The sequence below is a fragment of the Doryrhamphus excisus genome, linkage group LG11 (genome assembly GCF_037039965.1).
Source record: "Doryrhamphus excisus strain RoL-2023G ecotype Guam linkage group LG11, RoL_Dexc_Guam_v1.1, whole genome shotgun sequence".
Lineage (NCBI taxonomy): Eukaryota > Metazoa > Chordata > Actinopteri > Syngnathiformes > Syngnathidae > Doryrhamphus > Doryrhamphus excisus.
Window position 1 is genome coordinate 15975377 of NC_136367.1, and position 13332 is coordinate 15988708.

General features: G+C 41.6%; 2 protein-coding genes across 2 annotated transcripts in view; both read left to right on the forward strand.

The window, feature by feature from the left end:
• Positions 1-55: 55 nt before the first annotated feature.
• Positions 56-3531, forward strand: rfesd (Rieske (Fe-S) domain containing). Its single transcript, XM_058079710.2, has 4 exons — positions 56-191; positions 1479-1636; positions 1751-1785; positions 1859-3531. Exons 2-4 carry the CDS (start codon positions 1483-1485, stop codon positions 2147-2149), a joined length of 480 nt encoding a protein of 159 aa, XP_057935693.2. The 5' UTR covers positions 56-191; positions 1479-1482; the 3' UTR covers positions 2150-3531.
• Positions 3532-5471: 1940 nt separating this feature from the next.
• The window catches only part of rhobtb3 (Rho related BTB domain containing 3), a 31917-nt gene continuing 24056 nt past the window's right edge, over positions 5472-13332 (forward strand). Inside the window, exons 1-5 of the mRNA XM_058045887.2 lie at positions 5472-5885; positions 6112-6343; positions 8272-8464; positions 11908-12065; positions 12257-12365. Of these exons, the coding sequence (XP_057901870.2) occupies positions 5884-5885; positions 6112-6343; positions 8272-8464; positions 11908-12065; positions 12257-12365 (694 nt within the window). The 5' untranslated portion in view covers positions 5472-5883. The remainder of the gene's footprint in view (positions 5886-6111; positions 6344-8271; positions 8465-11907; positions 12066-12256; positions 12366-13332) is intronic.

The window sequence follows — 13332 nt, forward strand, 5'->3', positions numbered from 1 at the left end:
ATAGAAATATATATCTGTAGGTAAAACGGTTGTGCATGAGGGGAAACAGGAAAGCAAGGGCATTGATAAGACCCTCTGAAAGCAGCTTGTATCTGAAGATAAAATACGAGGCCTCCTTCCCACACCATGTGGAGTTGTGAGCGGTACATTTGCTCGGCTTAACAGAGAGGACATTGCAGCTCAACTTCAAGGTAAAACCCAAAACAGGGATACTTTTTCATTTTCAAACAAATATGTAACTGACAAAGATAAGCTGAAAAACTTTTTATGGTGGATTCTGCAATTTACCTGCACTCGCACAACAGGTATTGACAAAAAAAAAAAACAATTCATCTTTGCTCTTTTCATCATTTTATGAAAATCCCCTCACAAATCAGCTGGAGGCTTCCTTACATGTGACTTTGACTGCTACTACTGTGTTTACTCAGCCTGCACTGATGTGCTCATTATTCCACACCATGACTCATTCTTGGGGTCTTGCATGAAGATATTTTTAGTATATTGTCACAGAGATTGCACATGGAGTCTGATTTTAGTTTCTGGATGGAATCATGACAGCCAAATGTAATGTAATTCAGCCTAGGTCACAAATCCAGATCTGAAAGTGCTGGAGTTTGCTATTTGAACTGAGAAACTGTAGTATTTTTTAAGGTTTTATTGCAGGGATAGATTCCCAAAATAGCCCAAAATAAGTGAAATCCGCAAAGTAGGCAACTTGATTTGTTTACAATTATTCTATATGTTTTAAGGCTGTAAACCCCCCCTATCATACACTTTAGACATTTTTTTTCAGAAAGGCATTAACATTTCCTCAAATTTCTCTGTTATTTAAACACTCTCAAAGTTCACATTTCGTTTGAATTTTAATGATCAATCTATGGTAGACACAATAAATTGTTAAGTGACTCAGGATATTATATTAGAATATTATATTATATATATTATATATATATCTCATCCTGGCATCGTTTAGCTGTAGCATTTTTGTATTCTTGTTAAAACATGTTGTCCTTTTGTTGTCCTCGTCCACGTACTACTTCTTTAGCTACTTCTTCTATTGTTTATCGGAGTTTAGCAAGGAGCTAAGGGATGAAGTTTGATTGATTGACAATGGGAAGGTTCTCCCTTAGCCAATAATTTATTTAAAACTGTAAACTGTGGGCTCTTCCTGGTGAAGGCACGTAAACACATACTTAGAGGAAGTGTAGCAGCACCTATCTTCAACATGATTATACAACACCCTCTACTGGTAGCAGTGGTAAATACAATAACAGACACACAACAGAGTACTGGTAGATCCCTCTAATACACCACAAGGACACAGAACACAATTCAAAATGATATGCAAACTTAAAAATCAGTGAAGCAGTAACTTTGTGAAAGGTGAATCACATTATAAAGAAGGATCCAAATTCAAATTAGATTGGTGCAACTACAGGTACGATAAACACTAATATAATCTTTGCTGAATTTCGCAGTGCCATGGAGCAGAAGGGTCCAGCGGGAGAGCTGTATTTTGTGGGGAAGAAAGAAAATTTGATCGAAGCAAAGCGCACTTTCAGAACAGTGGAGGATCGGGATATATTGATCATCTACCACCAGGAACGCTTCTATGCTATGGACTCTTACTGTCATCGTGAGTTCCATTTTTGCATTGTATCCATGAGCCTATAATAGATATCCATGCCATAATGTGCTTGCACGTAGGATTATATTCTGCAATATAGTGATCATCTACACCTTCCAACAGATGCTGGTGGGATGCTGCAGAACGGGGACATTGAGGTGAGATTTGAAATATCCTACTCTTCTTTATCAATGCGCTTGATTACCCATGTGGTCTCCATTGCATATGCAGGAAATTGATGGCAAGCTGTGCATAATTTGTCCCAAACACAAGTACAAGATGTCCCTAGCCGAAGGTGAAGGATTATACAGGGGCAAAGACCCCACCCAAGATCCACCTGTGCACAAATGGTTCTCAAAAGGAGTGAAGCAGCGAGTCCACACAGTAACAGAAACCAATGGGGACATCTACGTGAAGCTCTCTAAGGAGCCAGCATGGATCGACTCTGACTACTTCCAAGGAGAGAAGGGCAAAGTGGAAAGGGCCAGAGCTGAGGCTCTTGAGGGGATGGCATCTTCCTAATGGATGATGAAAACTATGCATACATTACACCCCACCCAATCACAAACCTCAGATTATACATAAAGTTGTCACTTAAAAAAAACAATGTTATGTTATGATACATGATGTTAGATGACGTTACCTTTCACACAGCATGGATACTGGCAGTAGAAAAAAAAGCTCTCCTCCCATTCCATGTGGAAGTGGTAATTTTTTTATTTCTTTGTCCGTCTTCCCCACTGTGATACTTCTTCCCCGGTGAACTGTGATAAATGAGGGACAAAGTACTCATTATAATTTCAACTGCAGTAAATTGTGCCCACAGGATCTCAATTCTAGCAACACATTTAGCGGCTTTTTCTGCTCTTACTGGACATAGTTGGAGACTCTTAAAGGGGAACTGCACTTTTTTGGGGAATTTTGCAACATTGTTAGAGTTTTTTTTACAGGGCTTCATAGTTGACATAGGTGTATACCAATGACAGCATTGTAAGCTAGCTGAAATTAACTTGTTTTCTTGTGTTATAATGCACAGAAAAGTGAAATAAATAACATGTATGTTATGGATCCATCTGGCTGGTGATGTTAAAAAAACACAAAAAGAAGTGACATGTCTATTTCTAAGCATATTTGTTGTGCTTTTCATGTTTTTTGCTCACTTTTTGTCGACCAAAACATCCACAAAAATGGCATGCATCATGAACAATTATGCAAATTAGACAATAACTCCATTAAAACACCCTCCCGTCCCCACAAATAGATTGCAGTGCTGTGGGAAACACTAAAAATATACAATTATAAATCAATTTGCTATGTGCTTTATGAATAATTTATATGGTTATTTATATAATAATAATGTTAATTTTCAATGCAAATGGCACACAATGCTAATGTTCTGTATTTGTTATTACCATAACAAATGATGTGAAATTATTGTATTATTATTATTGATTCCACTGTCCAAAGTGTATGACTGTTGTAGTACTAATATTTGAATAAAAGAGATACTCCTTGTTAAGAGCGTTGGATTTTCCAAAATACATGCTGTGTAGGTGTGGACCCCCAGCTCGCCTCCAGGTGCGCCTCCTGCCAAGTTCACTCCGCTGTGATTGATCACACTCCCGAGCGCTCTCAAGGACTTCCAGACAGCTGCCGAACCCCACGTTCTAATTTTGCCGGTACTGGAGTAGAAATTGTTACTTACAGCTTGTTCTTATGTTGCTTCAACACGACCATGTAACGTTGGAAAGGTGTCGAACAGTTGACCGATAGCGTATTGTTCTCTTGCTGGCTAGTAATCAGCAACTCCAATCACTTCTGCCTGATGCTAGGCAAGTTTTCTTTCCCTCACACCTGACATTTCCTGGGAGCCATTGTTCTGCGCTAACACGGTGAATTATTTGACAAAGTGTACACCTTTAAAATGGCGTATAAGTTTTGGGTTGTAACATACGTATATAGTGCTGCTTATTATTGATAATGTAAACAATGAATGTAAACAATGTATCTCAGTTCCCCTCATGTATAAAAATACTGTCAATAAACAAACTATTGCTTAAGTACAAGTCAATAAGTTCATACCACAGCAAAGCAACTTAAAAGTACTGAGATTCAGTTCATGTGACACTTTGAATTTAGTCAAGCTTGTGGAGTGCGTGTGGTGAAGTAGCGAAATGTTGTGCTTGTTAAATATTAAAATGTAATTATGTAGTCAAATTGAGAGTCCATGCTGGGACTGTAATGTCTGTGCGGTCTTTTGAGGTTGGTCAAGAGGAAATTTGTCAGGCTAAAGAGGACTGCCTGGGGAAGTTGTCTGCTGGTGGGGTTGATGTATATATTGCACAGCATGGATACAATTTTGCTGGGTAATAGATATGGAGATGCTGAGCTGTTCTTCTGGTTTATTGTCTAGTATTAATCATCGTGTATGGTATGGGGGGGGGGTGGCGTTCCACTTTAAAACGTTGAATTAGAAGTCTTTCATTTAGTTCTTTAGTCATCAGTAGTAGAACATAGGTAAATTTCAGGAAAATGTTAGTTTCCGACTAAAAAAGGGAGAAAAACAGCTTTTTATGAATATACATTTCAATCATAACTTTCATTTTGACACACATTTATTGCTTTTGTGACAGCTTAAATATCAAAACAACTACAGCACAACATAAACAACACAAAAAGGGGTTGTTTTATATCAAAATAACAATTTATTTACAAATATGACACCATGAACTATTTATGAGGTCTGAGATTACTCATGGGCTGCATGGTGGTCGAGTGGTTAGCACGCAGGCATCACAGCTAAGAGACCCGAGATCAATTCCAGCCTCTGCCACCTCTGTGTGGAGTTTGCATGTTCTCCCTGTGCATGCGTGGGTTTTCTCCGGTTTCCTCCCACATTCCAAAAACATGCTAGGTTAATTAGCGACTCCAAATTGTCCATAGGTATGAATGTGAGTGTGAATGGTTGTTTTTTCTATATGTGCCCTGTGATTGGCTGGCCACCAGTCCAAGGGTGTACCCTGCCTCTTTCCAGAAGACAGCTGGGATAGGCTCCAGCACCCCTTGTACTTTCTTGAGGATAAGCAGTAGAAAATGAATGAATGAATGAATGTTACCCTATATGGGGCTGTACAGTGTGCGAGAGGTTAGCCACACAGCTAGGAGACCTGGGTTCGATTCCCCGCTCTACCATCTCTGTGTGGAGTTTGCATGTTCTCTCTGACAGCTGGGATAGGCTCCAGCACACCTGCAACCCTTGTGAGGATAAGCGGTAAAAAAATAAATGAATAATTCCACCAGTTTCCTCAATTGTCACAAAACATCGGACGTCGGCCATTTAGGTTTGGATTTTGGGGGCGAAACCAGGATTCATATTTTGAGTAGACTCCAAAATACTCTTTTGAATCTTTTGATTATAATCACGAGAAAAGATTAAACGTAACAGTAACAAAATCTTTGTGATCCTAATCATTTTGAGGTATAAAGTAACTGTAGTGACATATTAGGGGCCATACTATTATTTTCAGTAACTGTCACTGTATTTAGTTGGGACCGAATCCATACCAAACTTTAAAGTATCGCCCACCATGTATTAAAAAACAATTTTAAAATATTAATAACGTAATATTGAGTGATATTTGTCGAAAATAATGTCCCGTTGACTTAAAACCATCAGTAAATTGGAGCTCTGCACGTCAGCATCGGTGTGCTTGCTGAGTCAGGCTGATGGTTCATTCCATTGCGCTCTCTCTCTCTCTTTCTCTCTCTCTCTCTCTCTCTCTCTCTCTCTCTCGCTCTCTCTCTCCCTCTCTCTCTCTCTCTCTCTCTGGTGATTTGTTGCCAATAAGACTTTGTTTTACCGCCCTACGTCATAAATGTGGTCTGGACATCGGTTAGCAAGGCTGTTCTCCCGGTGTGACCGTGAACGCCTCATGCCTGCTGCCAACTTGTCCTTGTTTAGCGCATTGAGTGTTGTTGTTAGTAAAACACCCGTGGGGTCGTCCACTCGCCGAGCTCCGCTTTTGTGAATGAATAACGATGCGGTGGGGACGCCAGTTAGCGTGACCCGGCTCCACGAGGGGGGTGGAGGGGGACCAGCCGCGGATGAGAGCGATTGACGGCGGAGCGGAGCGGAGCGGAGCCGCGGCTGGCTCACTGCGGAAAAAGGCGAGCCTGACTGCCGCAGACTGGCGTGTAAACGCACCGTGAGGAGGACACGCTCCGTAGCGTAGAAGAACAAGAGCACCGTGACCACAATGTAAGTTATTGTGTGACTACAACTCATTAGAGAGGCGTCACATAAGGACGCTTTCATGTTTTTTTGTGCTTTCTGTGGGCTCATTTTGAAAAGAAAATAAACACCACTCTAGTCAGGTGTATAATGAGGGGCCCTGCCAAGCGTCTCCTGTCTTAATATCTCCATGAATGAAGACAGCATGGCGCCTCTTGTTCCTCTTGTCCATCATCTCCTTTCCATCTCACAGGTCCATTCACATTGTGGCTCTGGGGAGCGAGTGTCCTGGCGGAGTCGGGACCGGAGAAGAGATCATGGGCCAAGGCCAGCTACAAGGAGGGTTGCTGTGGAGCTACCTGGGTCACGGGGTCCTGGTGGGTCCAGGTGATGTGGAGAACAGGCTTCACAACCCGGCCTTCATGGAGTACACCTCACGTGTCTTTGGAGATGTCACTGTTGTGGTCCAGGACTGTCCCAGTTGGGTAAGTATTGGGAACATGAGCTGTTGCCGGGACACATTGTTGGAATTTAGAATCAAATTCTACTTTAGGAAATCATGGAAATCATGGAATTCATGCGGAACATTTTCACACTAACTGTCATACAAGTGTGGGCGGCACGGTGGTCGAGTGGTTAGTGCGCAGACCTCACAGCTAGGAGACCAGGGTTCAATTCCACCCTCGGCCATCTCTTGTGTGGAGTTTGCATGTTCTCCCCGTGCATGCGTGGGTTTTCTCCGGGTACTCCGGTTTCCTCCCACATTCCAAAAACATGTTAGGTTAATTGGCCACTCCATATTGTCCATAGGTATGAATGTGAGTGTGAATGGTTGTTTGTCTATATGTGCCCTGTGATTGGCTGGCCACCAGTCCAGGGTGTACCCCGCTTCTCGCCCAAAGACAGCTGGGATAGGCTCCAGCACCCCTTGCACTCTCTTCAGGATAAGCAGTAGAAAATGAATGAATGTTACCCTTTGGGGCTGCACAGTGCACGAGTGGTTAGCGCGCAGGCCACACAGCTCGGAGACCTGGGTTCGATTCCCCTCTGTGTGTGTGGGGGTTTTTTTAGGTTAATTGGCAACTCCAAATCATCCATAGGCATGAATGTGAGTGTGAATTCCGAATTGTACAACCTCAGGGCAGTTATGTTGTCTTATATTCTATACATATATATAAGCTGAATGTAATGAAAGGGGAGTGTTGTAACTGTAGAAAAAAATTAACTTTAGTGTTTCATTTCGGAAAGCAGTAGGGATTCCTGTAGCTTGTTGTAAATGACTAGAACCTTGGTGGAAGTTATCACAGTAGAATAAAAAGGTGTCTGGCTTTTCCAAATGCTGATTGCGGTTCCTACTTTACTTAAAAAAAAAAACAACAAAAAAAGCTTTTGTTGTTAACAGCATATGAAATGGAGAAGTGTTTTCATTTAGCAGCATCACTCTAGTGTGCTATTGTAGAGCTGTCTTCCTCTCGCCAATGTCTGTCACTCCAACTGGTTTCTTTGTTTTTATTCAAATGATTTTCAAGCTTTCTGCAGGTTGCGCCCGCTTTTTGATTTGAATCTGGCCAGTCACTGAATGCCTCTCATAATGAAGGGCTTCTATTCCTAGTAGGGTTGTACTGTACATCGCTTTTGTGATAGACGATTCGATACACATCCAGATAGATTCAGAAACTACCGTATTTTCCAAATGTGCCTTGATATGAAAGTTTCATGTTAGTGCGGCCCGCGCAAGTTTGATATGGATGCTGTATGGTATCATGTACCCATAAAAAATTATTATGTTTGATTAATGTTCATGTTAAAGGTTAAATAACTGTTAATAGTTATCCTCCCTCTCCGTGTGGAAGTGGTAAGTTTTTGGCTATTTAAGTTTAAAGGAAATAACTTGGAGGCTCCTGTTTAGGTCGCTAGCTCTCTAGTTAGCATGTGTCTCAAGACCCTGCAGTTGCGCAATATGTTGTAAATAAAAAGAGTATAAATGTGACTATAGTCGTGTTTTTTTTATTATTTGCTGTTTTATTATTATTATTATATTTATTTATTACTGATTGATTTTCTTTATTCTTGATTTGTTTATATATTTTTCATCTTATTTTGTGAAGAAAAATTAAAATTAAGATATTTGAGAACAGTGGAATGTTTTATCAGCACTTTTATTGTAGAAAATTAGAACCAAAGCACTGAAAAAGTTTGTATATTTTTCAGTTTTTAATAAATGCGTTTTTTTTTTGAAAGCCTTATGTGGCCCAGTCTCACCCAGACCCTAGCTCCAGTGGCCCCCCCAAGTAAATTGAGTTTGAGACCCCTGCTCTAATTCATACTGAGATGAGACATTACAGGAACTGAGTTTAGATAGTCATCACTGACACCATGACTCTGATTCGTTGTCCTTTTTCTCCCTCTTCAGGACCTGTTGGACAGCGACTGGGCCAGCGTACGGAAAGTTCTTGAGCAGGCCGACATCCTGGTTATTAAGTACTCAGTGACAGACAAGCTGGCCTTCCAACAGGTCAGAAACGGTTACGCCCCAAGGCTTCGCCCCCTTTTGAGGCACTGGGGTGTGCCTGTCATCCTGGTTGCGGTCGGAGCACGGCTAAACGGTGAGGCAGTGTGTGCGAATTTGTTCGTTTTGGGCTTTGCTTCTGCTTTTAGTCAGCAAAAATAGACTTTGAGATATGTCTCATTATATTCCCCTCGCGGCCTCTAGCACATCCTGAAATAAATTAGCATATTTATATTCTATGCAGTTTCCACTTGAAAGAACTCCACCAATGAATGAGCGGTTAACAGCGCGGTGTAGGATTAGTGCTTTGAATTAACTCACAATATCCACACCATTTTGCAACACGACTAGTGTGTTATATACCAGTGTTTTTCAACCTTTTTTGAGCCACGGCACGTTTTTTTTACATTGGAAAAATCTTGTGGCACACCAGTAACTGAAAATGTTACAAAATGTCACCACGACCTCACACATGCATCAAGGTAGGTTTACATGATCAGTTTTTCTTTTTCCGAATGACATTTCGGGAAACAATGGTATCCATAGAAAGGAATATTCCAATCTCTTGTCTACATGCGCCGTGAAAATCAAACAGAATAGTCAATAGGGCATGCCCAGTAAAACGTAAACATCAACATCACGTTATACCGGCTTCCCCGAGTTTTTCTTTCACTTGTTGGAATAACTTCCGTATTGCCAGTTTTTCATCTGTCCAGTCTTGAAATTTAATTTGAATCAAAAACAAACTTTGCTAAGTCCAGTGCCGATTGCTGGCCTCCATTTTTAAAAGTGAAGAACGTCTGGATCTGCGTGTTACGTCATATCTGAGCATGTGCTGAAAGAACGCACCTGGGATCAATTTAAACAGGAAAAGATCAAATTCAATCTTGCTCATATTTTATAATTAAACTCAGGACATGTTTTATATAGATATATATTTTCTTTTTTAATAATATTATTAATAATAATGGCGTATAGAAGGGTTTAGATTCTGTTCCACAGATGACGCTAATGCACACCAAAGCTGCTTGCCAACCGCCAATAAACAACAGAAGAAGAAAAACACCCACGAAGAAGAACGCACCATGACAACTTTCCGTTTGAGCGGGTACAAGATACCTCAATCGGATTTGGTTAAAGGAATATTCCATCCCTGTTCAATTCTTTCCGTTTGAGCAAATAAACCAAATGCAATTGGAATATTTGGGTCCATGTATACTATTGACATAATGGCTATTGACATAATATTTGCAAATGATGATTATTCATTCATTTTCTACCGCTTTTTTTCCTGCCTATCCCAGCTGTCTTGGGGCGAGAGGTGGGGTACACCCTGGACTGGTGGCCAGCCAATCACTGGGCACATATAGACAAACAACCATTCACACTCACATTCATACCTATGGACAATTTGGAGTCACCAATTAACCTAGCATGTTTTTGGAAACCGGAGTACCCGGAGAAAACCCACGCATGCACGGACATGCAAACTCCACACAGAGATGGCCGAGGGTGGAATTGAACACTGGTCTCCTAGCTGTGAGGTCTGTGCGCTAACCACTTGACCGCCGTGCCGCCCAAATGATGATGAATAAATTTTAATTATAAAAAGTGATATTGGATAATTCCTCAAGGTACACTAGTGTGCCGCGGCACGTGGTTGAAAATCACTGTTATATACCTTTGATTGATGGAAAAGTATTAGAAACAGTGTGATGCGTAAACTCGTTGTTATGGATCTCATAAGCGTCAAGTGAGCGAATACCCACAGACACGGTGACCCCTCATTCAATGTAGTTTGTGTAAACAAGCCACTCAATTCACAGAGTTTTATTTTTAGCTTTTCTGCTCAAAATTCTTTGAGATCCTGTCAGAGCAGCGTTGCAGAAAGATCAGAACGCAAGCCGAGGTGCTTGAGGGGCAAAGACGAAGAGGTGAGCCCGTGAAGCGGAGCCGCTTGTCTTTTAGCGTGTTGTTGTTGCCGCCGTGATGAGTATGTCGACGCGATGCCCTCATGACGGCGCAGAGTGACACGGCTTGAGCTGGGCCACCTCAGGGCACGGCGCTGCGGTACGTGTATTAACGCGGCCATTAAACCAGCGTCGAGCGCACTGATTCAGCCAAGGGCACGCGCACGCGCTCCACGCACACAAAAACACAACACCGATGTGCCAAGTCACGGCCTGACAGACGCTCGTGCACTCACAATTTTATTTTCTCTCGCTCTCACACACACACACACACACACACACACGCTGTGGCTCAGTGCCTGTAGGTTATTAGCAGTATGATTTATCAAATGCCTCAGCACTTAGCTGTGTCCTGCTCATTCATTCCGGCTCTGTTCTTTGTTCTGTGTCTCTCCCTCCTGCAAGATAATCCGACTCATTTTCTGTCTTATTTCTGTCGTTTTGCTCCCAATGTGCACATAACGCAGCATGGCCATGGTCCTTGCCAGGATATCGCTGCACACATTACATGATAGGAAATTGCAGAAAACAGCAAGAGACCGCAGTGTATTCATTCATTAATGGTCTTTTTTTTTTGCCCCCCCCTAATGTATATCTGTAGGCATTTGGAAAAAACAGACAGGTTGAAAATGTTGAGTTTTTGCAGGACAAGGTGTTCTCTTGGAAATGTAATAGGATATTAAAGTTAATCACTGGAATAAGTTCAAATCGGACTATTTTCCATGCACATGTGCAAACTCTTGCAGTAACTTTAAAAACATGAGTTTTTTTGCTAAAATATGCATTTTTTAAAACTAAAAATAGCATTATTATTAATCTATTCTTTTGAAAAACTGTGATTAAGTAAAGTTGCACAATTCAAAGTGAGATTGGAACTGCATGTACAGTATGCGCTACAACATTTATACAATACAGTAAAGTCTGGTTATATCGATATCGGTTATAACGAATTACTGCTTATTACGATACTATTTTCATTTCCCGGCAAATTTCTAGTCTTTTATGATATAATTAGTTCCGTTAGTACGATACCAGGTTATTATGATAATCCGGTTACTACGATGCCCTTTTCATCTCCCGCCAGCCAATTTGGTCTGCTTATATCGATACAAAAGCAGCTTAAATCAATCTTTGCTGAAAAAAGAACACAACGAACGACTGCTTCCAGTCAACTTTATTTTTCACACTTCCACCACCAGAGCGCAGCACACACACCGATTCCCACACGTCCTGGTTCACAGGTCATGCTCAACCCGCCCCACATAGCTGGCCAAACACATGCCTGCAACAGAAGAACCAACTGCGTTCGTGGTTTCTCTCGTGTGTATAGAATCATTGTTCTATACTATAGAACAATGTCGAGTGCATTATTGCCCACTTTTAATGCAGTTCGCCGCAGGATCGGATATATCGACAGTCCGGTTATAGCGATATTTTTTCCGACTCCCGACAATATCGATATAACGAGACTTTACTGTATAGACATTTTTTGGTTGAATAAAATATTGCCTGCAGTCCCTTTAATGCCATCATTCTTGGCTAATAATGAAATTGTCATGCCTGCACTCAGACGAGGGTCCGCCCTGTACGTGCCCGCTGTGTGCGTCTGACTGGAGCAGCTGTGTGCCTCACAGTGAAGGTCTGCAGCTGTCCCGGGACCTGGGGGCCACCTACCTGGAGTTACCCTCACTCAACCATGTGTTCGTGGGTCGCTACTTTGGCAGCGTGGTACACAAACACACACACACACAAACACCTACACATACTGTATAACGATGTTGAGTCGCATCTCACCTCAGGCGTTTTTTTTTATTTTTAAGATAGTACAGCTCATGATGGGGGGGCAATTTGTTCCCTAAGCAAAGAAGCGATGACATAACAACACTTATTTTTATTTTCTCTTCTTTTGTATTGTTCAGTTGGAGTACTTCATGATCCAGTGTCTGAAACACAAAGTCAAAGAGAAGCCAGAAAAGAGGCGAGGAAATAAAGTCAACGAACTTCGTCCGCCTCACTTGGAGCAACCAGGTCAGAGAAGTACCTAAAAGTACCTAAAAACTAATAGTAATCCTACTTTTATGGCAGTGTCATTTGAGTTTTATACCTGTTGACCTTTTTCATCCGGCGGAACTTAATAGCTACTCCCCTCTTAAGCTTCCAGAGCCATAAAAAAGCTTAGTACTAAGGTTTGTCCAGATCAATATAGCGTTTTCCAAACTGAAAATTAGACCGCTTTTCTTGGCTGATGTTTAAATCAATGTTAGTCTGGACTGTTTCCATCGCTACTGTTGTTGTGGAATTCGACAGGATTACTCATTATTAATCTTATCTTTGACCAAACTAATTTAACCAGTGTTGGAGTTTGACCCAAACACAATACAATAAAATGTGTGTGTTGTTCAAGAACAGGACTATCCCTTTTACGGTGTTGGTCCACTTCCTGTCAGCCTTGATGACATGACATTATGTCCCGCCCTCTTCCTGCTTTGAGTGCATAAGCTACGATGAAACACATGTTAAATAATTTTATGTGAAATGTCATTTTCTGGGCTGCACAGTGGTCGAGTGGTTAGTGCGCAGGCCTCACAGTTAGGAGACCCGGGTTCAATTCCACTCTCGGCTATCTCTGTGGGAAGTTTGCATGTTCTCCCCGTGCATGCGTGGATTTTCTCCCACATTCCAAAAACATGCTAGGTTAATTGGCGACTCCAAATTGTCCATAGATATGAATGTGAGTGTGAATGGTTGTTTGTCTATATGTGCCCTGTGATTGGCTGGCCCATATTCCAAAAACATGCTAGGTTAATTAGCGACTCCAAATTGTCCATAGGTATGAATGTGAGTGTGAATGGTTGTTTGTCTATATGTGCCCTGTGATTGGCTGGCCACCAGTCCAGGGTGTACCCCGCCTCTCACCCGAAGACAACTGGGATAGGCTCCAGCACCCCCGTGACCCTCGTGAGGAAAAAGCGGTAGAAAATGAGTGAATAAAATG

Excerpts from the sequence above, each read along its gene's own strand:
- rfesd (XM_058079710.2), top strand. The coding sequence starts at position 1,483 with ATGGAGCAGAAGGGTCCAGCGGGAGAGCTGTATTTTGTGGGGAAGAAA. Across the intron at positions 1,637-1,750 it reads TATGGACTCTTACTGTCATC|ATGCTGGTGGGATGCTGCAG; the intron begins GTGAGTTCCATT and ends ACCTTCCAACAG. Across the intron at positions 1,786-1,858 it reads TGCAGAACGGGGACATTGAG|GAAATTGATGGCAAGCTGTG; the intron begins GTGAGATTTGAA and ends TTGCATATGCAG.